At 44.5% G+C, this 25,194-nt stretch overlaps 1 protein-coding gene across 1 annotated transcript in view; it reads right to left on the bottom strand.

Annotated features, from left to right (window-relative positions):
* The window catches only part of LOC127445439 (teneurin-3-like), a 362,775-nt gene that overhangs the window by 134,133 nt on the left and 203,448 nt on the right, over positions 1-25,194 (bottom strand). The window contains exon 6 of the mRNA XM_051705512.1: positions 17,966-18,194. Within this exon, the coding sequence (XP_051561472.1) occupies positions 17,966-18,194 (229 nt within the window). The remainder of the gene's footprint in view (positions 1-17,965; positions 18,195-25,194) is intronic.

Here is a 25,194-nt window from a genome sequence, read left to right as displayed (position 1 = left end):
GTAAAGAAGCCCGAAATACACATTGGACTCTTATTTTGAAACTGAAGGCTCACTGATTCGCTGAGAAAGTGAATCTTATTCAAACTGCTAACCTCCTGAGTTCAAACCCTCAGTTCTTTTCAGGTGAAATGCTGGCTTTGTTGTTGTGTGTGGTGCAGCGAGCTCATCATCACAACAGAACGGGTGAAAAGCGGCTCAAGACACACTGGTGCACGCTCTAGATGTATTCAATAACTTACAAGATGATATCTGAAGAAACCGCATGTGAACGCACACAACCCGACTGTCGCCAATGGCGACTAGGTTTTAAATTATAGTCGCAATAAATAATTTTTGATTTATTAAATAAAATAAATCATTTTAGTCGCAGTCTGGCGCCCTGAGAGATAAACATAATCTATTGCCAAGGGACAACCAAGGATGTAACTAATTGTTCAAAACTAGGGGGACTGAATCTAAAAATGTAACAATATGCTTTTGAAAAATCAACCACTTATCGGAATATTGTATCCATCTGTGTTTATAGTGGTTACAGTTCTGGGGACAATATGGAGCTTCATTTTCATGGACAACTTTTTTTATTTACTTATTTTTTACGTGTAATGAAAACCGATGCATGGGATTCCGAGCATAATTCACTTTGACTCTACTCATGACCTTGTGGTTTTCCTGCATAACATCACTATGACCTAAGCTCTATCCAACTCACCCCTCTGACCTCACAGCAGGAGTTTGGACATTTACCTCAGCTTTTTACAACAAGTGACTTGCTGACATGTAACTCTATAACATGACTTGAACATATGTTCATCCCTCTTGAATAACACTGCGGCCTACCTTTAAACAAACCATACAGGGTCATTTCAAATGATTTACAAGCAGGTTTGAATTCATAATTTTGCCTAAACTTTGAAGACAAATACAGCAAAGAGACAGAAAAAAATACAAAGACAATTATCTTTTTTAATGGTATCATATCATTTTTCATATAGCGTTTATACCCATATAACATTGGGTTTTATGGGACTTGATAAGATCATAACAATAAGAGTATGTGATGCGTGCTTGAAAATAGTTTGGAATAAAATGCTGAGATTAGGCGCTCAGTAAAACGTTACCTTAGTAGCTTCACCTCTCACTTAAACAAGGGGTAATAGAAAACATGCAGAGCAAAACAGTGATAAAATCTCCAGCTGTAGTATCTGTGGACTGACTGGGGCATCTGGTGTTTAAGTAAGACTGGATAATGTTCCTTTGACAGAGAAGAGAGCGAACAAGGATTTGCGAGCATGAGAGATGGGATAACCATTGCTAATTGATTACAGGATGCATGACATCAGGCTGAAAATTGCTATGCTAATCCATGTATCTCCTTTCATGTTTGTCATCCTCTGACAAATGTCTTCACAGAAGATTTAGGAAGAGTGAACGCATATCAGAACTGGAAAATAACTTAACAATGCTTATATACGCCAGCGTTATCAAGGATAGTCCACTTAAAGGAAAAGAATCATGTGGTGAATTGAAAGTCTTATTTGATAATGTGAAATGTGAAATGTTTAGAGGAGTTCTTTTGGTGAACTAAATAATGTGGGGGTTGGAAAAACAGATTTCTTCTGACAAGGACCTGTCACCCTGAAAATAAATATTTCTCTTTCTTTTCCTTCTACATTAATGCTTCATTCATAAACAAAAGCCCATTTACATGGCTTCAAGCTTTTGAAAAATCCATATCTGCAGTACAATAAATATCTCTACAGTGATAAACTTGGTCTCTCGTATAATGGGCTATAGATAGAGGCTGGAATGATTTTAAAATTCCTATTTGTGCTCCACTTCACAATATGAAGGCAAAAGAGGAAAAAAACATTATGACCTCTTTGTGAAGGAAAAAGCAAATAGTAGATATTGCTATGATCAAGGCCCCTGTTCCATCCAAGCTGTCTGCGATGTATTCTCATGCAGCTACTGTGAACTTGTGCAAGTTACAAAAGTGACAAAGTGGACAAATGACAAAGTGTCGGTATTGAGAGATCCTTAGCACTTGAGGAGATAAGCCTGTACTGAGAGGCATCTCGCAGTTGCTGTTTATTTTGGCTATATGGATTGACCCTGTGACATGAACTCTTTCCTGTTCCTGAATTGGGGGAGAAGGTCACAGACAAAATAACAAAGGGTCTAAAATCTCTTGACAACTGGCCCGCTTTGGCAGGACAATGTGTGATTGCACTCTGAACACGATGCCCTATTAGTCATCAATCTTTCCTATGTTGTTTTGATTAAAACATATCTATTGATGCAATATTGATGGATGATACTTTGTTCTAATGACAATTTGAAGCTTGGTATATTTTGAATCAATAAATCACTTCTCTTCAAAACTGCTTACAAAAGAAAAAAAGAAGAAGAATCAGGAAAATCCTTGGGCACTTGCACAGCTCTACTGCCCTTTGCTTGAGGAAGTTTACAGAGGAGATTTACAATATGTGACAATTGGCCTCGTTCATGAAACTTCCATAAATATATGGGCTGTAAATCAATATATATATATATATATATATATATATATATATATATATATATATATATATATATATATATATATATTTTTTTTTTTTTTAACTAATTAATTGCATAGTTTTCTGTGATTAATCAAGATTAAATAATGGTACATGATACATTACAACAAACATTAAAAAAATCATCATAATTACATATATTTACTTTCAAAGAACTTGCAAGAAATTGGTTAGGCATCATTTATATGATTTATTTAAATATGTACATGTTAAAATGTTAAAGTTTTTTTATAGAGTTAATTAGAAACATTTTACAGGTATAAAGTACATGTGTACATGCTATAAAATCAGTGGAAATGTTGCAATTACAATTTGGGCAAAATCTTCTGGTGTTTTCCAGTGGACTTTTTTTTAATGACAGGATCAAATGGGCAGATTCAATTCATATCAAACTTTATTGGCAAAAGAAACTTAAGTGTACATTGCCAATGCATTACTAGACACAATACATTCAGACATAAAACATATTGAATGCATATTAACACATATTAAATTGAAGTTTAATTTGCTGAAGCTTAAAATCTCGAAACTATTATTTTCTCTGGCTGCCGTTCAGTCTCTGCAAGTACAACTGGCTGCAGCTCGCTGAATGTCCAGGTCCTTCTGGTTTCTGTTGCGCACACACTGGGTCTCATTTGGGCGGTTTTGCTTTTGAAACTGATTCAGACGACAGTAGTTGCACTTTTACAGGTATGCGAATAGATACAGCAGTTTGGTTCACCATTTGCGGGTGAAGTCTTCATTCTCTGTACAGTAAATCAGATCCTGTGTTTATTGCCTGGGACATGCATGGTGCGGAATGAGTAAGCATGCACTGCTCCACACAATCACTTTCCTTTCTGTGTTAGGATGTGCAGTTGAGTCGAGTGTGTACCTCCTGAAAATGTATATATATATATGTCAATATTAGCCAGAGAATGTTCTCCAATTGTGTGAAGTTTCAGGAAGTAAAATAAATAAATAAACGGATTCAGAATGAATTGCATTAATTACTTTTAACGCGTTAAATAAAAAATATTAATCACAGAAATTAACGCGTTAAATTTCCCAGATCTATTAAATATATGAATAAATTAGGAATAATTTGCGCATAAATAGGTCCTTCATGAAAACTTTTCTCCGCATTCACAAACGCTTCGTACATCCTTGATTTCTTAGTTAAATGTATATTAGTGAATAACACACATTCGTAAATGGGGCGCACGTGCACGTTCATTCAAAATTATAATAATGCACGCCCATGAAAATGCCCTAAAAGGAAGACATCAGATGCGCTAGTAAATGTGTCTAGGGATAGTCCAGTAATGGAAGTGTTTTAAAATGAAGTGCATTCAAATCATAAAATTTTGATTTAGCAAACACATTGGTATAGTCACAAAGAAAGTGAGGAACTTACTGTCATCAAATTTTCTGGCATCGGAGGTGCTTTTGTGAATCGAATAGTTCAAGAGATCAGTTAAAAATGGTTTAACATGAAGCTTTAGTGTAAAAACATGCTCAGTTCACACTGGCAGGCAGATGTCCACTACCACCACCACATCTTTTTCAGTTAAAAGCATCAACAGCATAATTTCTTCACTTCTTCCCTACTTCACTACTTCCATTGCAACTGGATGTATCTCCAGAGAAATTAATACAATGCCTGAGGAAGGTCTTTGAACAAAACATTGTAAGCTTATAATAAAGATTTGCAAGCCATATGACTGTGTGCAGGCCTTTTTCTATATTTTTTTCCATTGTATTGTGTCAGCACCTGCCCGTGATGTGTTTATTTATAGGTTTAACAGCATTAGCATTAACCATGTTATCAACTGAATGCGATTTATCGATGACAACACTGGATTATAAAACCTAAATTATAGAGCTCATATCAAATGAAGAAACTGTCCAACAAGTCACTGTCCAACAAGTTTTAACACAAACTGTGTCTTTCCACAAATTTTTACCCCATTCCAAACACTTCTGCAGGAAAAAACTATATAGCATCAATGAAGCAGAGTTAGGAATAAAGATACTTTGAAGAAATAAATGCAAGCATCAAATAAATGTTTTAATTAAGTATATGGTTTAAAAACAAAACAATAAACTGTTTTTATCCTATTTTATGTTTTTTTTTTTAAGGTTAATTGTACTCATTTAATTATTAGATTTTTTTTTTTTTTTTTACTTATTTAATTTAACTTCTATCAACATGTATTCATGACAGTTTGCCTGAAAGAACACAAAACGTTCGGATGTCTTTGTAAATATTGTTTGTACCAACATTTTGAAAATATGGAAAGTTTCATGAATCCGAGAATTAATGTCAGAATGGCTTTACAATGATTTACACAAAAATCCATTCTGCTCGTGTTTCATGAATAAGGTCCTTTAATTATATGTCCAACTGATAACAAGCATATATCTACAGTCAATTAGCTTTAATCAAGAGCAATCAACAGCTTTCTCTTCGTCCCTGTCTTTTTCTCTCACAAAATATAGTCGTGACTGCTATCTTTAGCTGTCTATCTCTGAGGTGTGGCATGGGAGCTGACCTATGAGTCAAAAGTGCTTTGAGAGTCACCTGAGGGACTCTTGCAGCTGATGAGCACCTTGCATTAGCATAACTAATTCTCTCCATATGGAGAACAGGCTTGACCGAAAATAGAGCTGTTTGTAGGGTGACACGATTATGATTAAATCAAACTGTTGTATAATTGCCTTCATATTGTGATCACTGATAATTTCACAATATAATTTGTATAGAATTGATAATAAATTACATGTTTTGTGTGGGACGACTGCCTTCCATACTCTTTATGTAGACTATGCATCCAAAAACAAGCTCTGAACTGCAATCCTGAACTATTAAACTGCTGTTTGTATAAACCAGTAAAACAGCTCTTCAAATATGGAATACATTATATAAGCGAGCAACAGGATAACACTACTGTATGATGATTCCATCCCATAATAATCAACAAAGCTGTCACTTCAAGTTTACACGGTTTTGTCTTGCCACTCTCACTGTCTACATTGCAATTGAGGGGAGTGACAATGGTTATTGTGCATTGGTCCTAAAGCTTCTTTTTGAGTGTCAGGTGATGTTTCTTGAATGACTGTTTGTCATTACTAATAGGCAAATAACTAATCTGATTCATAACTGCATTCATGCAGACAAAGGACATGTCTGTGATTGGCTACAATGCTCAATGCTACAAAAATTCTGTAGTAAATAGAACATTTTAATGCACATGGAGTAGACCTAAATGGAATAATGCAATTGGCCCTTTCATGATTAGTTAGTTATATGTAGCAGCTGTATTCGTAATCTTGATTATTTATTCAATTGTGCAGCTATCTGTTAGCATGATGTGCAAAAATGAAATCAGGGTATTCCACAAGCCTGATCTGTTATCACGTTTGAAATATACTCAAACTCAGAATGCAGAAAACCTCCTTGTGGTGGAGATCTTGCTTGGTTATTGTATTCAGTTAAGTACTGGCAGGTGTCTCAAGAGGCTTTTCTTTTCTGCACAATTCAATAGCGATGAGACTAAGGACAGTAAGGGGAGGTAACTGACTGTACGTGAACTGAAGTCATGATCGCTTATACAAACTGCGCGCAAATTACAAGAAGGACTAAGCATATGCTTAGAAATGATCTGCACTGCACCGCAATGTCAATAATGCCTTAAGGTACTGTCTGTAATTGCTGAAAACAATGCCACCTGAGTCCCGAGAATCAGCATCATGCTTGTAAACACACGGAACCAGCTTTCATTAACCATCCAAGGTTTTTTTTTTTTTGCAATAAAAGATGTAGCGTATCAAAAGGTTTACCGATATAGCTGATGGAAACGCAAATTATCGCAAAAATTTCACAAGTGTCAACATAATATTTTTCTGTTTAACTCATAAACTCTACGTCGATACTTCAAATGTTGCAAAAAACTGGTTTGGAAACACTTTTTTTTTTTTAGAAAATTGTCATTAATGCAAAAATATAGTGTCACATGACAGAATTTACCCCAATCGTAAGCTTGTGTTAATCATGACGACAAGGTATACATCCTTAAAAGACAATTTATTGTACGTGAAGCATTACTCGTTATGGATTGGTCTTAACGGCATACCTGCACAGATTCGATGCTGCAAACACATCTGCGTCATGACAATTCCAGGAGTGCCAACACAAATAACTCATATCATGCACCTGTCATTGACAAGTGCACGGAGAACAAATGAATGGTCACTCTTTGCGATTAATTTAATCGCGGTAGCCATCCGTTTATTTATTAAAGTTGCTTTTCCACACCATTCAAAATAATAGACGGCAGTCATGTAATTAGCCCACAATACAAAAAAACATATCTTACCTATCTGTCACTCACTTGATGTTGTGTTGATGTAGTGACACTAGGGGCTACTCTTGGGAGCCCCAAACACCTCTGCTTTTTTGAAAAAAGGCCAATGAGAATTGGTGAGTGGAATTTGCATGCCACTCCCCCGGACATACGGGTATAAATGGAGCTGGTATGCAACCACTCATTCAGATTTTCTCTTCGGAGCCGAGTGGTTGTATTCAGTGCACTGAATTCAATTCCCTCCAAAGACAAACCTCAAAACTGCTGGATGGGTGCATTTCAGTGGCTTCTCCCCCTCTGCACCCGTGGAGTGCAGATAACACCCCTGGGCGCTTCGGCAGAGCAAAAATAAGAGAGTATATTCTAAAAGAGTATACTTTCATTCACAAAAAGAGCGGCACACACGGAACATCTTTTTAAAGATGCTTTTCCGTTTGTGTTATTCCTGGTTGCGGTCATTATCTCTCCGCTTCTGACGGCCACGATCGCTGTCTTATGTGTCTGGGCACTGCCCACGTGGAGACATCGTTTGAGGATGAGTCATGTCCGAATTGCGAGAACATGACCATGGAAGCAGACGACACTCGTCTCGCGTCCGGCCGCTAAGAACCCGAGGAAGGCTTCAAGCACCCACGAGACGGGAGACCCAGGGGCGAGGAGACCCACTTCTCTGGGGCTGGTCGACAGACCACTCCATCCCCCGGTGGAGGGTCAGGAGGAGAATCTTTTGTCGCCGCATGCCCAGGAGGCTGCGACACCCAAAAGCCTGACAAAAGAATTGTTCCCTTGTCTCCTGGGTCACATATCCGGTGCGCACGGCCGTCGTTACGACCACCGTCCACTGTCCCATTTTGGCAGGTATGGCGCTCCAGCGGTGTACTCCCCGCCCCTGTGCACCCAGCTGTGGCACAAACACGCCCACACGGGATTGGTTCCAGTGGACTACGGGAACGAGATTCCTCCTCCCCCCTCCTCAGCCAATCTTATGGTGGGCGGCAGGAGCCAGGTAAGTGTTTCGATGACCCAGGACTCAGCACGGCTACGGGGCTCTAGTCCCCTCGACGTGGCACCTCAAGCTCTGCCCCGCCCCAAGGCCACACCCGCCGGTACGTCTGACATGATCATTCCCTTGGTCCCCCTCACCCGGTGTTTGGGTGCATGGTTCGCGCTTTCCAACCCGTCGCGATGGCTGACCCGGACCGTATGACTCGGCTACATGACTCAGTTTGCCAGGTTCCCGCCTAGGTTCAGCGGCAATAGCTTCACCTCGGTGAAGGGCGAGAACGCTGCTACCTTGCGTGAGGAGATTGCTACCCTTCTGCGCAAGGGCGCGATAGAGCCTGTTCCTCCAGCCGAGATGAAGAAAGGGTTCTACAGCCCTTACTTCATCGTACCGAAGAAAGGCGGTGGGTTGCGACCAATCCTGGATCTGCGAGTACTGAACCGGGCTTTGCACAGACTCCCGTTCAAGATGCTGACACAAAAACGCACTCTAACAAGCGTCCGGCATCAAGATTGGTTCGCGGCGGTAGACATAAAGGACGCGTACTGCCATGTCTTGGTCTTACCTCGACACAGACCCTTCCTGCGGTTTGCTTTCAAAGGCCAGGCGTACCAGTACAAGGAGTTCTGCCTGGAGTTCGGTCCGGAGTACTCTCATGTGGTCTTGAGACCCCGACTGGGCTATGTGCCCAAGTTTCACACAACCCCTTTTAGGGATCAGGTGGTGAGCCTGACTGTGATCCCTGGATGGTTTTCCTCCTTAGCCCTCTGGCAGTTGAGTTTGCGGAGAAACTCGCTGACCGGCCCAGGACGTGTGCTAATGAGCCCCTGTACTGAGGTAGGTGCTCCACATGTGCTGGTTCCTCGAAGGCGACCCCATGTGATATCTTCCGCAAAATCGTTTTCCTGTCGGCAAACTGCGTCTTCCTTGGGCAGAGGCCCCACTGCCCCCGGTCGCCATGCTCTGTAGAAACTCCTCCCCTTTCGGGTAGGACCTACCATGGGACCTCTCCACATGTCATACTTCCGACAAGACTCGGTAAGACCATGTGACGTATTCCACTCAAAATACCCCCCCCCCTCTTTTTGGGCGGGGTGTGGTCTCCACGGTGTCTTCCCCTTGGAAGGGACACCCCCCGATCCAGACACTTATGTCTCCCAGTCAGTTAACAAATTCCACTCTTTTTGAGGAGAAAAAGAGAGGGAAAGAGGCCTCGGCTGGGCTAGCCTGTCCCTATAGTTGGGCAGTCGACTTGTTCCTGATGGACCATTCGACACTCATAAGAGCATTGGGGGAGGTTACGTGACGGCCTGGTGCGCTGGCTACGAGGCACACAGCGGTCTGCCCATCACACACCACCAGTTCACATAACACAGTTCAGATAGTTGTGGCGTTTTGTTTAGGGACCCCTAGTGTCACTACATCGACACAACATCGAGTGAATGACAGATAGGGAACGTCATGGTTACTTTCATAACCTCCGTTCCCTAATGGAGGGAACGAGACGTTGTGTCCCTCTTGCCACAACGCTGAACTACCCGCTGAAATGGCTGGGACCTGGTCTTGGTTCCTCAGCACAAAACCTGAATGAGTGGTTGCATACCAGCTCCTTTTATACCCTTATGTCCAGGGGAGTGGCATACAAATTCCACTCGCCAATTCTCATTGGCCTTTTTTCAAAAAAGCAGAGGTGTTTGGGGCTCCCAAGAGTGACACCTAGTGTCACTACATCGACACAACGTCTCGTTCCCTCCATCAGGGAACGGAGGTTACGAATGTAACCATGCACAAAAATAAATAAACAATACTAGGAGAAAAGCTTCAGTGTTCTTTTTTGGAAAACTAACATAGCCCAATTCTATGAAATTATTGTTTAGCTTACTTTTGAAAAAATGCCGGCAAAATTCTGTGTATTGAATTAAATAAATTAACCAAAAAAAAAAAAAAACATTACCAAACCAAAAAAAAAACAAAAAAAATAATAATATTGTTAGGCCTATATAAATGCCTTTTCTTTACACAAACTTAAATTAGCCTTACCCCATTTTGTAGAAGAAAAAGTCGGCTGACTGACATTCTCTGAATGTTCTACACTTTTTTCAAGACTATAAACTATCAGAACTATTTGTCCAATGCGGAGTTAGTTCACTTTTAGAAAACTAGCTTTTGAACATTTTAAAATGTTTAAATATTTTAAATCTAACCCTCTTTACCTCAGATCGCATTTACTGCAATTGCAGTATGACACAAAAATAAATTTTAGATGACAATCAAGTTCAGTTGGTCGTTAAAAGTTGATGGACAAAAATGTGGGACATAATGCAGTTGTGATGGCAATGCTTTAGATTAGATGATTGTTCAAAATAGCCTACTGAATATATGTAAACCCTGATATTACACCGCATACATTTTTCTTTAATAGCTGTGCACACAGCATATACACATCGATGGATGGTCCTTATACTAAGACCAAATGTTTCCCCCACTACTTGGTGCAGGTGCCAGCTTGAACAGGGACATGACAGGTCGGAACTGGTGGCGACCTGTGATAGGCGCAACAACAGGAGAAGGGCAACTGTTCCCTTCTGATTGCAATTCCTCCTCTTCTGTTTGCATTTACTTGTGAAATTAAAATATTAAAATTAATTTCAATGAATTGTCTCAATACTCTCCCCATTTTACAAAGACTTCAGGGGGAGAAAAATTAGGGACATCTGGGAGGCAAAAGGTACACAATTAGCGATATACAGTACACACATTTCTGTATGGAAACGGCTTAAGAAGGGCTCCAGACTGCGACTAAAATCAGGAGTGAAAATCAGCGCTTCCTTTCCGCTGTGCACCAAAGCAGACAAAGAGCTGCTCAGAGATTCTAAAGCTCTGCGTGCGATCCAAATAGATGCGTAAAGCGTGCACTGGACACAGCAACGACAGGGCTGGGTCTGCCTCCTCCTGGGGCAGCGCTTGCAGGTTCACCGCCTGGTCCCTAAAACTGGGGGAAACGCATATTTGCGTAGGCCAGGGGGCCAGCTGTGTGCCAGCGCATCTATGCAGAGGGGAGCCTCGGTGAGGGCGTATCAGAGCGGGCAGTGGGAGGATTCTTGGGAGGAGAAAAGCTCCACCTGTGCCCGTCCGAATCGACTCCAAATCAGCTGGACCACCTGAGGGTGGAGTCTCCACTCTCCCCTGAGGGTAACCTGCCGTGACAGCGCGTCCGCTGTAGTGTTGAGGTTGCCTGGAATGTGAGTGGCTCGCAGCGATTTGAAGTGCTGCTGACTCCAGAGGAGGAGACGGCGGGCGAGTTGTGACATACAACGAGAGCGCAGACTGCCTTGGTGGTTGACATATGCTACCGTTGCCATGTTGTCTGTCAGAACTAACACGTGCTTGCCCTGGATCAAAGGACAGAACCTCCGCAGGGCGAGCAGAATTGCCAACATCTCGAGGCAGTTGATGTGCCAATGCAGTCGCGGACCCGTCCAGAGGCCGGCGGCTGCGTGCCCGTTGTAAACAGCGCCCCAGCCCGTTTTGGAGGCGTCTGTCATGACCACGACGCACCTGGAGACCAGTTCTAGAGGAACACCTGCCCGTAGAAACGAGAGGTCGGTCCAAGGGCTGAAAAGACGGTGACAGACCGGCGTGATGACCACGCGATGTGTCCCGTGGTGCCATGCCCATCTCAGGACTCGAGTCTGGAGCAAGTGCTGAAGCGGCCTCATATGCATCAACCCGAGCGGGGTGGCCACAGCCGAGGATGCCATATGCCCCAGGAGCCTCTGAAAAAGGTTCAGTGGAACCGCTGTTTTCTGTTTGAACGCCTTCAAACAGGCCAGCACCGACTGGGCGCGCTCGTTCGTAAGGCTCGCCGTCAAGGAGACTGAGTCCAACTCCAAACCGAGAAAAGAGATGCTCTGAACCGGGAGGAGCTTGCTCTTTTCCTAGTTGACCCGAAGCCCTAGCCGGCTGAGGTGTGAGAGCATCAGGTCCCTGTGTGCGCACAACATGTCTCGAGAGTGAGCCAGGATTAGCCAGTCGTTGAGATAGTTGAGAATGCGAATGCCCACCTCCCTTAACAGGGCCTTTGTGAAGACGCGAGGAGACAGGGACAGGCTGAAAGGGAGGAAATTGTGCTGATACGCCTGACCCTCGAATGCAAACCGCAGGAAGGGTCTGTGTCGAGGAAGGATCGAAACGTGGAAGTACACATCCTTCAGGTCTACCACCGCGAACCAATCTTGATGCCGGACGCTCGCCAGAATGCATTTTTGCGTCAGCATCTTGAATGGGAGTCTGTGTAAGGCCTGGTTCAGTACTCACAGGTCCAAGATTGGCCGCAACCCACCGCCTTTTTCCGGTACGATGAAGTAGGGGCTGTAAAACCCCTTCTTCATCTCGGCTGGAGGGACAGGTTCTATCGCGCCCTTCCGTAGGAGGGTGGCGATCTCCGCGCACAAGGTAGCAGCATTTTCGCTCTTGACCAAGGTGAAATGAACACCGCTGAACCTGGGCGGGCGAGTCAGACGGTCTGGATCAGCCATCGCGACGGATTGGAAAGAGCAAGCCACGTGTCCAAGTTCCGCGCAAGGGGGACCAAGGGGAAAACGTCGTCGGACGTACCGGCAGGTGGGGCCTCACAGGGGAGCGGAGCTCGAGGTGTCACACCACATCGTGGCCGTGCTGAGTCTAGGGACATCGAAGCACTTACCTGGCTCCTTGTGACCACCCCCGGAACAGCCTGGGACAGAGGAGGAAGAGGCCTGTCCTCGTAACCCGTGGAGACTGCCACATTGGGGGCAGCTGTGCACCACAGCTGGGCGCTCAAGGTCGGAAAGACCACCGCTGGAGCGTCAATCCTGCAAGAAAAAACCCGTGGACGGTAGTCGTGATGACGACCGTGAACACCAGGTATGTGACCCAGGGAGGAAGGAAGCCGCTCTTTTGCTGAACTGTTGGGTACCACAGCCACTTGGGCATGCAGCGAAATCAAACAAAAAGGCAACAAAATATTTTCCACCCGGCTCTCCACCGGGGGATGGAGTGGTCTTCTTACCAGCTCCAGGTGAGTGGGGTCGCCCGTCTCAGTGTGGCCATCGTCCCCCCGAGAGCCCGCACCGTGACAGTCACTCGGTGAGCGAGGTCGGTCGCCGAGCGCAGTTCCTGCATCAAATCTGGGGCGGAACTACCCTTGTGCAGTTCTTTCAATGCCTTGGCTTGGTGGACCTGCAGGAGAGCCATGGCGTGCAGGGCAGAGGCGGCTTGTCCAGCAGCCCTATAGGCTTTAGCCGTCAGGGACGACGTGAGCCTACAGGGCTTGGAAGGGAGCTTAGGGCATCCGCGCCAGGTGGCGGCGCTCTGCGGGCATAGGTGCACCGCGAGCGCCTTATCCACTGGGGGAATCGCTGTATAGCCCCTGGCCGCCCCACCATCGAGGGTAGTGAGAGCGGGAGAACTGCGGAATCAGGGCCGGGCAGTAAAAGGTGCCTCCCACTATTTCGTCAGCTCCTCGTGCACTTCCGGGAAGAATGGCACTGGAGCGGGGCGTGGCTGCTTTGAGTGGCACCACGAGCCCAGGAACCAATCATCAAGCCGCGAGGGTTCAGGGGAGAGCAGAGGGTTCCACTCTAACCCGACACTCGCAGCCGCCTGGGAAAGCATGTCCGATTGGACAAGCAGGCTCTCTGATGCTGCGTTCGAGAGCTCATCATCTTCGTGGGCTCCGAACAAGAAGCCAGACTTGACATGAGACGAGCCGGAGAACTCATCCAGAAGCCTCATTGTGGCAGACGAGCGTGCTGGGGAATGGGAGGTCCGCGGGGGAATACCCGGCGGATACTTTCTTACGAAAGCAAGCCGCGACCGCAATGTTGCCATGGTCATGTTCTCGCAATGAGAACATGAACCATCCACAAACGCTGCCTCCGTGTGGGTCGCGCCCAGACACAAAAGACAGCGATCATGACCATCCGAAGTTGAGAGATAACGACCGCAACCAGGATAACACACAATCGGAAAGGCATCTTTAAAAAGACGCGTCTTTAAAAAGACGTTCCGTGTGTGCCGCTCTTTTAGAGAAATATATACTCTTTTAGAGGAATAAGGCTCTTTCAGAAAATATGCTCTCTTGTTTTCTGCCGAAGCGCCCAGGGGCGTTCTCTGCAGTGCACCAGTGCAGAGGAGGGAGAAGCGCTGAAATGCGCCGTCAGATCCAGCAGAGGTGAATGAACAGTAGAATTCAGCCCAATGAGCATGACCGTTCGGCTCCAAAGAGAAAATCTGAATGAGTGGTTGCATACCAGCTCCTTTTATACTCGTATGTCCGGGGGACTGGCATGCAAATACCACTCGCCAATTTTCATTGGCCTTTTATCAAAGACCAGAGGTGTCTCGGGCTCCCAAGAGTGACCCCTAGTGTCACTACATCGACACAACGTCGAGTGAGTGACAGATAGGGAACTATGTTACTGAAGCATATTTAAAAGGTGCCATTGGAGGAATTCACTATACGTAACAGCCTGCCTGTTAAACAAATTCTGAATTGTACCTCTAATGAAATATATGTAAAACAGTCACTAAATTACTTTGAATAAGAACTTATCTGAGTGCAAGTGAATTATCCAGAAGAGTGTGAGGGCTGAATTGTGCAATTTTCTCCAATGGCTAATGCAATTTACTGAATTTTTTTTTTATTTCTTTAACCAGCATCTCCTGCCTCAAACAAATCAATGAAGTTTATCAGTGACACATGTTGCAAAGTTGATTTTCCACACTGTGCCAGCGCGTTTTCATCCATTTACTAGTGCTGATGTTTTTCATTACTTTCATCTAAACTTCACTGTTGTGCCTGCCGAGGAGCTGGACGTTTTGTTTATTTTATGTGTAAACAGCCAGTTTGTATCAAGTACACAGATGTAAAGTAAGCTCCACGTCTAACTTGGAACATGGCACCTTTTAAACCAATGCTGCTGAGCAGACACGTAAAATGTGTGTTTTCCAGGGTAAATGAAAGGAATGTGTGTTTATCTGGAAAGATGCTGATCCAAGATTGGGTTTACAAGCATCCCTGTGGATTTAAGCTGAAACAGAATTTCTGTGGGTGTGTCAGTGAGCCTATTGACTGTGTGTGGCCTAACGTGGTCTTCCTCACAGCGATTTAAGCTCTCTTGTTGATATCTACAGATATCTGCATAGTGCTTTGTCGATATGAGTGGAAGAAAGCCAAAGTCATCTCGAGGATATGACGAGACCACAGAGACAAAGAGAAAAGCAGAAAAAACAAACAGCAGGAATGAAAGTTGGAAGAGACAGAAAGCAAAACAATGGGAGGGAATAACAACGGACAAAGTGGAGAGAAATGTTGCAGTGGATAACAGCACAAACCAAAGGAGCAAGACCGCCAAGAAAGCAATCGAACAAAGAAAGCTACAAAGCATAATGAGAGAGTTCAGAATATGTTCAGAATGGAACACTAGCTTACTGTTTACTGAATACAGAACAGTATACACTGCATACTGCCAACCTTTTTTTAAATAGTAAGTAAATCATTCTGCAATGTTACAAAATAAACGTTTAACAAAATAGTAGGCTACACTGTTGTCACATGACCTCATCATTTTGCATGTTTAATTAGGGCAGTGGTAGCTCAGCGGTTAAGGCTCTGGGTTACTGATCAGAAGGTCGGGGGTTCAAGCCCCAGCACCGCTAAGATGCCACTGTTGGGCCCTTGAGCAAGGCCCTTGACCCTATCTGCTCCAGGGGCGCCGTATCATGGCTGACCCTGCACTCTGACCCCAGCCTAGCTGGGATATGTGAAAAAGAAGAATTTCACCGTATATGTGCAAAATGTATAATGTGTGATAAATAAAGAAAATTAATTAATTAAAAAAAAAAATTAACCATGTGGAGTCCAGTTGGAAATAAAAATAAATAAATAAAAACATTTGCATTTTGATTCAAAATTGTGTAAAAATGTTTTAACATTTGGCAGTCCAATCAAATAATAAGTCAAGAAAGAGATTTTTAAAATCATGGCAGGATTTTAGTTCGGGTTCATTTGTCACACTGGAAAACAGACAAATGTACTAGGTCATCTGCTTAATCTATGCATACAAAATTTAGCATACTGTGCACTGTATATATACTATATACTATAGCAATAGTAAAAGTAGCATTGTAGTGTGCTATTTAAAACATAGGCTGAGTTTGGAATGGCACACTACCAATAAATCTATTAACGACTGAAATTGTAAAAGTATGCTGCTCATTTTGGAAAATTTTGTAGATCATCAGATTTCAATGCATACTGTGCACAGCATACATGTTATTGTATATACTGCAACAATAATAAGATACATATTATAGAATGATATTTCAAAATTAGCCTCTGGTTTAAACTTGTATTTTTGTCAAATTTAGAATGCAGTATCAGAAATTAACTTTATATATATATATATATAAAAAGGGGCAATATTTGCTCCCTGGATTTTATCTGTCGTTGCATTTTTTTTTTTTCCTTATGAGAGCATTTTATTTATTTTTTTTATAACCAAATAAAAATACACGGTCTGTAATTCTCTTATGGAAAATTCTTTAAAAAAATACACTATGAGTAATTTGGATGTTTTACTAAATTAAATTAATAAAGCTTTAATGTTACTAAATTAAATCTGCATTAACTTATATTTTATGTAATCATTTGTATAACTATGTCTACCATAAAGTAGTTGTAGATACATATCAAATGTTAAAAATAAAAGAGAAAAAGTCAAAACATGGCACATTTTTCTCCATATATTTTGAATTTATGCACATTGTTGTCAATCTGGGCTCCATTTTTGCCCAAAAACCTCTGACCCTCGTAGTAGGTAATCTGGGTATTTTATGCAAGCATGGTAGTATGCTATTCTGAACATAGCCTGAGTGATGGAGAAACAGAAATCAAGGAAAAGATCATAAAGGAAATGTAGTTGTTGGATATTCCTGTTGTAAGACCTCTGTGACCATGTGAAGGGCCATGAAGTGAGGGGGGCATTGCAGAAACAGGTGTGTTATTCCTGGATCTTTTAACACTCTGTTTACACTGGCACTCATAAAATATAGACTCAAAGGCAGCCACCCATCAGTACCCAAATGCATATGGCTTTCAAGCTGTGCAGAGGAACTGAGGCAAGCCTGTCAGTCTCTTTCTCTTCCTTCTCTCTCTCATTAAGTATTTTTTAAGAATGGCAGTTAAACATTTGGCACAATGACAGCATTGCTTGCTTCTAAAAGTTTTCTTGAACAACCCTCATTTTTCTTTGCCTGTGCCCACCCCCGCTCCCTCCATCTGAGACAGATTCTGGTGCTTCTATCACACAGGATGAATGAAAGGAGGGCTAGGTGGTAACATCCCTTAATGGGGAGGCTTAGTCGTTATATATACAGCATCAGAAAGAGCAGATCAAAACAGAGAGGGGCCATTACGGCGCTAACGTGCTGACCTCGGAAACAAAGCATTCCCATCTGCTAGAATTTAAAGAGCCCTTAGAGTGCCCTCCGTGCTTATAGCCTTACTGATTTATGGAGGAAAAACAAGCAAGGTGTATCCTTCCCTAAGCTTGGCGAGGCAAGTCACACTCTGAGAAGTTAGCAGAGTCAGCAGAGGCACATTTTGACACCATCACATTATCAAGCATTTTGTGAGATGTTTACAGGTTTTGGTTATGTATATTGTTTCAAGAACTGACAATAAACAGAAACCCTGATGACTGATGTTTGTTAAAAATGTTCTGAAAGTCTATAAATTATGAATGTAAATCATACTATCAGGCTTGTTTGAATGCCTATTTGTAAATTGGTTACTGGTTGCATTATAAACATAAGCCCTGAAGTCACTCTGTTTAGTGACAGATACAGCATGAAGGTTGTGTGTCCTGCTCAGTCTGTCATTTGTGTGTCTGTGAGTGATGCAAAATGAAAGACCTTTCCACAACACAACAGCATGTAACACAGGCCACACATTGGGATGTAACTGTGAGTGTGCCTTTGATTGCATAACTGACCTACTCTCCAGCGGCACATTGCTGCCCAGGACCCAGCTGTCCTGCAGCGGCACTGACTCGGGTGTGGTTTGCAGTTCGGCGGGGAGGGCGGCCGGAGGGGCCGGGCTCACGTTCCTGCGGCTGCTCAGAGTGTTGTGGTTCAGTGCCGTCACCGACGGCTGCTGCTTGTGCGGGGGTGGTGCCGGTGGCAGCGTGGACTGGCCCTGCTGGTGCTGATTGGATGGTTGCTCTGCAGAAAGAGAGACACAGAACTGGGTTAACTAATGGCGAGGTGGCACGGTAATTCTGCGAAGATGTAGGCAGTTGTCCTTGGTAATTAATCGTGGCAGTTAGGCAAATGTGTCTGGATGAATTTGCTTTTGCCCACCAGCTGTCTGACTGCTGATTATATGATGAGCTGATGACTGTGATGACTACATATATGCACGCAGCAGTACATATATAAGCATATGATTGAAACAATAAAAAATCCACTTTTGAATATATTGGGGACTCTAGCGGCACTTAGCTGCCATAATTGCAGTAAATGCGCCCTTGGGTTTGCTGGGAATTGCAGTGTGCTAACGAGAAGTGTATGAAGCAGCAGTGTTTTGAACAGTGGAGATAGTAAGTGGAGTAGGCGCTTCATTACCCGAGCTTAAGACTGCATTTCAGATCTGATTACTACAGTTGCAGCACAAATGACCCATCTGCCCTGCAGTCAGATCACAACGCTACACTTCATACAGAAAATCCCATTACAGTCCATTCTCTCTAAATCTCAAAGAAGGTTAATTTTACTGTACTGCTGTATACTGCTTTTTGGCAATGACAATGAAAAATGAACCACCACAGTGTTCTGTCACCAAAGAGTTTTCAACTTTTTTTCACCATTTCCCCTGCTGAATAGACCAGCATATGTTGTGTTTTGGATACTGGTTCCCAGCATGGGTTGCTGGTTCAGTGGTGTTCCTTAACTAGAAGTGTTTTTCCACCATCAGGCTGAATGGTTCTGAGAATGATGAGTAAAAGTTCTATAGTATTTCCATTTAAACATGGTTCAGTTTGGTAAGATACAATTACAACCTGTTCCTGGCCCAGAATTCTCAGCACAGTGAGCTAACCGTACTCAGGACAGAGAGCCATAGTCTTTATTCACGCTAACACCATCTTTGATTTTTAATGGGAATGACAAGGCTGTGAGGGATAGACTTACCATCTCTTTAATGGCACTAATGGTATAAAGCTGTATAAAGCTCCTAGATCACATCTGATTTTGCACAACTCATGTTGTCTGGAGTTCTTTGTATACTGAATGTTCTTGGACAGATATTTTATCAATGTTTTGTCCACAGAATGATCCAAAACACTTTAAACTGCGGTATAGGCCATTGAAGAGACTGTAAGTCTATCCCTCACAGCCTTGTTGTCATTCCCATTAAAATTCAAAGATGGTGCTAGCGTGAATAAGGTACTATTGTGGCAGTTTTAGAATGTGGCAACTTCTGATTGCTCATGTCCCCAGACAGTCCATTCTAATCCTGATTTCAGAAAAGCACAGTTCCGCAACGAGAACCATTTGGCCCAATGATGGAAAAGCACATTAGATTTAAAAGCAAGATTTCCTTCCTTCATCAACTACTGTATGTTGACCATGGAAATTTATACTGGTCTAAACTGGTCTTTTCAGCAGGATCTTCCCATTTATATGTCCTTGCTCTTGTCTCTTTTCTTCTCTCCCCTAAACACATCAGACATGAGATGTATCAGACTCTTGGTATCTCATTGCCAGAGGCACATAATCAGAGCCCTAAAACCAGCTTTGTAAGCTTCTTAGCACACAAACCTCTCTGACCGAAGAGTAAAGGTAAGAGAAAGAGGCAGTAGGGAGTTTTAAGGAATGATTAAGTTCTGCACTTAGCATGAACTCATAACTAGCTGTCAATTTTCTAATCTGGGACCTTAAGCAGGGAAGCAGTATCAACATTTGCCTCATCGCAAGGGATCATGTCCTCATCTAAACCTCTAAGTCAAAGTGAGAGTGAAAGAGATTACATGTTGTAACTTGAGGCCACAAAATCCTTTTTTTTCTTTGAACACAGATAAGATGAAACACAAGGATGTGTATGCGAAGCAGCCTTTCCAGAAAGACAAAACCATCATTCAACTTCCTGCTCTCTCTCTCTGTAGTGATACTCATATGGCTGTCTTTGATGGCAGTTTGATATGGCAGGGTCGCAATACAGACTAAGCAGAATAACAATAACTAAGTAAGTGTGTTCAGAAAGAGCACTGAGGTTGAGAAGCTTCTGGCAGATTCAGAGTGCAGCAGAACGGTTTTGTTTTGTGACGGGGCCATTTTGTGGCAGTTTTGACCTTTTATTGTGCCACTTGTATTTGTATGTTTTATTCGATCTCATCTCCTCTTCCTCTCTCTTGAAGCTTCCACAAGTGATGGTGTTGACATGGGGGCTGACCTTTCTATTGTTCCTGTTCCTCATTCTGTTTGCCCCTTTCTTCTTGCTTTCTGATCTTGAAACCTAAATAGTGTCATTGTCTAATTTTAAGTAATCTTGAGTATTAACCTATAGAGTGGCAATAACATGTAGCAATGTTTACATTTAATATACATACATATACATAGGGATGTCAAAAACAACAGTACTTCAGTATCAAGTATTTCAAATAAATACATAAATAAATGTAAAATAAATATTCACAACAAAACCACTTACTCCCTTTAATTTAGCTCTCTGCGTCAAACTGTCTTTTACTTGAATAAAATGGAAAAAAACTTTACATAATTTAGGAATACTACCACACTAGGCTACATGCCATTGGTTTCATTTCAATTCAATAATCAAAGAAGTCTGTTCAATAGCAAATTATTTGCCATTGCACATTGCTGTGGTATTGAAATTGGTATAAAGTATAATGACTGTTATTGTGACAACACTAAATTATATTATGATTTTTGACCAGTGGTATAGTTGTGTCTTGCTGATCTTGAATAAAAGAGCTAGCTCAATGGAGGACATTTAGACAACCTCCACAGTACAGTTTAGTCTGCTGTCCTCAAGAAAATGTGATGGCAGAGAAAACACAGGAAAAAAGTAAGATATGGCAAAAGGGCTGATTGAAGAAATGTGTGCTGAGAGACTGGAAGAAGGCTAGCTTATTCTAGAAGCTAGAAGAAATCTAGCTTCTAGCTTTGTTTGGGCTCTACAAGCATGTATCGCACCTAAAAGTTGTCCATACATGCACAGAACCTCAGGATAGGCTATAATCTAAGCAAGGATTGATCTATTCTTTGACCAACACAAAGCAAGTACCTGAAACCCAGAGGTGGTGAGAGTGCACAGAGAGTTTGGATTTTCATAATTCCTCAAGGGAGTGCTTTTGTACATTTCCATAGCCTAGGAGAACATGTTCCATTGGGTCCTATCTACTTTGTAGCTGGCAGTTTCAAAGAACAAAACAACAAAAACAATGGAAGAAGAGGAAGACGGACTTTTGAACCTATTAAAATTCAATTTTCAGTCTCCACTGCAATTGATGTTGCATGGTTCTCTTCATTCCCATGATAATCAGACTGTCAGACACACAATCATTCAGGGAGAGACACTCTTCTTTACTCAATTCTTTTTTCTTTGCTCCATGCAATAAATACAACTTCATATATTTCCTGTGCCATTAGACCTGGGGAAGATACTCTTTCAAAGGGGGGTGGCAAAATTTTAGCCCCCAGAACACAAAAGGACACTGTGTCTCTACTGCGGCCACATGAGAGATCTCTTTAAAGCATCCCAAGGCAATTTTAAAAGAAAAACACTAAGATATATAAATAATAGAGCAAGAGAGTGTATAAAGTAGCATATTGGGGTTAACAAAAAGCATCAAAGAACAGAGGGACATGCTACACTGAAGATCCAGTTGTCCCCTCTTTTCAGTGACCCTGGTATGTAAGTGTGTATACTCTTTTTTTCTCCCCACAGAGTGAATTTTTTCCGGCTGGGGCCATATGTATTTGCGTTGGGGAAGATGTTCTTTCCCCAGGAGGAAAAGACACCGGGGACATCACATGCTGCCCGAAGGGGAGGTTAACATGTGACAAATACGTCACATGGGCTTACCAGCCACACGTGGAAGAGGCGCCATGGTATGTCCTACCCGGAGGGGAGGAGCTCTACAAACATGGCGACCGGTGGCAGAGGGAGCTCTGCCCAAGGGAGAATCGGATTTACCAACAGGGAAACCATACCGCGGAAAATAAATCACAAGGGGTTACCACAGGTAACCAGCACATGTGGAGCACATACCCCAGTACAGGGCATACTAGCACACGTACTGGGCCCGGCTACGAATTCCTCTGCCGAATTTGCCCGCCACAGGGCTAAGGAGGAAAGAAATCCAAGGTTCACCGTCTCGTGAACTCGCATGGGGGAAAAAGCGCATGTCTTCCCCTCCAGGGGGGGAAAGGCGCTGTACACAAGCGGTACACCCGGCCAGCTGCCCCGCATACTTACCTGTTCGTACCTGACAACACACGGGACGAAACCGGCTCAACCTGGAGATTATAAAATCTCACGAAGGTATTGGGTGTTGCCCAGGCCGCTGCACTGCAGATGTCTGCTAGAGAGGCACCGCTATCTAATGCCCAGGAGGACGCCACGCTCCTCGTGGAGTGTGCTCGTAATCCTAAAGGGGAGGGCACACCCTGGGCCTGGTATGTCAAAGTGATGGCATCCACAATCCAGTGGGCAAGCCTCTGTTTGCATACAGCATTCCTTTTCCGCTGTCCGCCAAAGCAGACAAAGAGCTTCTCAGAGTGTCTAAAGCTCTGCGTGCAGTCCAAGTAGATGTGCAAAGCATACACTGGACACAGCAACGACAAGGCTGGGTCTGCCTCCTCCCGGGGCAGCGCTTGCATGCTCACCACCTTATCCCTAAAAGGGGTCGTGGGAACCTTGGGAACATAGCCTGGTCGGGGTCTCAAGACCACGTGAGAGTACTCCGGACCGAATTCCAGGCAGGAGTCGCCTGCAGGTCCCCAACCCTCTTGATGGACGTGAGCGCAGTTAGGAGGGCAGTCTTCAATGAGACCTACTTTAGCTCAACTGACTCTAGGGGCTCAAACGAGGCTCTCTGCAGGCCCAGCAGGACCACGGAGAGAATGAGGGGTGGCCTAGGAGGATTCAACCTCCTGGCGCCTCTCAGGAACCTGATGATCAGGTCGTGCTTCCCCTAGGACTTACCGTCCGTCCGCTATAGCGGCCACATACACATTCAAGCTTCCCCTCCAGCCTCTCCTACAGGAAGGAAAGCACCGACCCGATTGTGCATCTCTGGGGGTCTTCGCCTCAGGAAGAACACCAATTTGTGAACAAATGCCACTTCAAGGTATACAGCTGCCTCGTAGAGGGAGCCCTGGCCTGAGTAATTGTGTCTACCACCACTGGTGGTAGGCCACTTAAATCTTCCGCATCCCGTCTAGGGGCCAGACTTGGAGAGTCCAGAGGTCTGGGTGTGGGTGCCAGATGGTGCCCCATCCCTGAGAAAGGAGGTCCTCCCTCAGGGGAACTCACCATGGAGGGGCTGTCACGAGGAGCGTGAATTCAGAGAACCAAGTCTGGGTGGGCCAGTACGGCGCCACGAGAATGACCTGTTCCTCGTCCTCCCTGACCTTGCACAAGGTCTGTGCAAGCAGGCTCACTGGCATACTTGTGCAGCCCACGAGGCCAGCTGTGTGCCAGTGCATCAGTGCCGAGGGGAGCCTCGGTCAGACAGTACCAGAGCAGGCAGTGAGAGGATTCCCGGCAAGCAAACAGGTCTACCTGCGCTTCGCCGAATCGAGCCCAAATCAGCTGGACCACCTGGGGGTGGCGTCTCCACTCTCCCCTGAGCATCACCTGCCATGACAGCGCATCCGCTGTATGGTTGAGGTCGCCCGGGATGTGAGTGGTCCGCAATGACTTCAGTCGCTGCTGACTCCAGAGGAAGAGACAACGGGCAAGTTGCGACATGCGACGCGAGCGTAAGCTGCCTTGGCAGTTTATATACACAACTGTCGCCATGTTGTCTGTCTGGACTAACACATGCTTGCCCTGGATCTATGGCCGAAGCCTCCGCAGGGCCAGCAATACCACCAGAAACTTGAGGCAGTTGATATGTCAACGCAGTCGCGGCCCTGCCCGTTGCACACGGCGCCCCAGCCTACCTTGGAGACGTCTGTTGTAACAACGTCATGCCTGGACACTTGCTGTAAGGGGACCCCTGCCCACAGTAATGCAAGGTCTGTCCAAGGGCTAAACATGCGTGGCAGATCGGCGTGATGGCCCAACTTGGGACTTGAGTCTGAAGCCAGTGATGGAGTGGTCTCATATGCATCAACCCAAGCGGCATGACCACTGCCAAGGACACCATATGCCCCAGGAGCCTCTGAAATTGTTCCAGTGGGACCACTGTTCTCAGCCTGAACGACTTCAGGCAGCTCAGCACCGACTGCACGCAATTGTCCAAGAGGCGTGCTATCATGGAGACCAAGTTTAACTCCATCCCGAGAAAAGAGATGCTCTGAATCGTGAAGAGCTTGCTCTTTTCCCAGTTGACCCGATCCCCCAACCGGCTGAGGTGCCTGAGCACCAGGTCCCTCTGCGCACACTTGGCCCCTTGGGCGTGAGGTGAAAACAAAACAACAGGAACACAGGATTCTCCTCCCGGCCCTCCACCAGGGGACGGAGTGGTCTGTATACCAGCTCCGGGGTTCCAGCAGGCCTCTTCCTCCCTGGGTCGTCCATCTCAGGGGCGCTTCGGGGCCTTCCTGGGGCTCTTAGCGCCAGACCGTCTACGCCGGGGCCGAGCGGTTGGTTCGGGCTGAGGCGGATCCGCCTGAGTTGCAGCCACAAGGGGACGCCCTCAGCGGCGGGCAGACGGGGTGCGGGACCTTGAACCGCGCCGGGGCAGGATGTGTTGAATGGCCTCCGTCTGCTTCTTTACCACTGAGAACTGCTGGGCAAAGTCCTCAACTGTGTCACAGAATAGGCCGATCTGGGAGATGGAATCGGGGAAATCGCATCGAGGAAGCGGACCTTGTCGCTGTCCTTCATCTCGACCAGATTAAGCCATAGGTGACGCTCCTGGACCACCAAGAGGGCAAGATCGGTCGCCAATGCAGTTCCTGCATCACTTCAGGGTCAGGACTACCCACGTGCAGATCTTTCAAGGCCTTGGCCTGGTGTACTTGCAGAAGG

The sequence above is a fragment of the Myxocyprinus asiaticus genome, chromosome 8 (genome assembly GCF_019703515.2).
Source record: "Myxocyprinus asiaticus isolate MX2 ecotype Aquarium Trade chromosome 8, UBuf_Myxa_2, whole genome shotgun sequence".
Classification (NCBI taxonomy): Eukaryota; Metazoa; Chordata; class Actinopteri; order Cypriniformes; family Catostomidae; genus Myxocyprinus; species Myxocyprinus asiaticus.
This window is presented reverse-complemented; position numbering and strand designations above follow the sequence as displayed.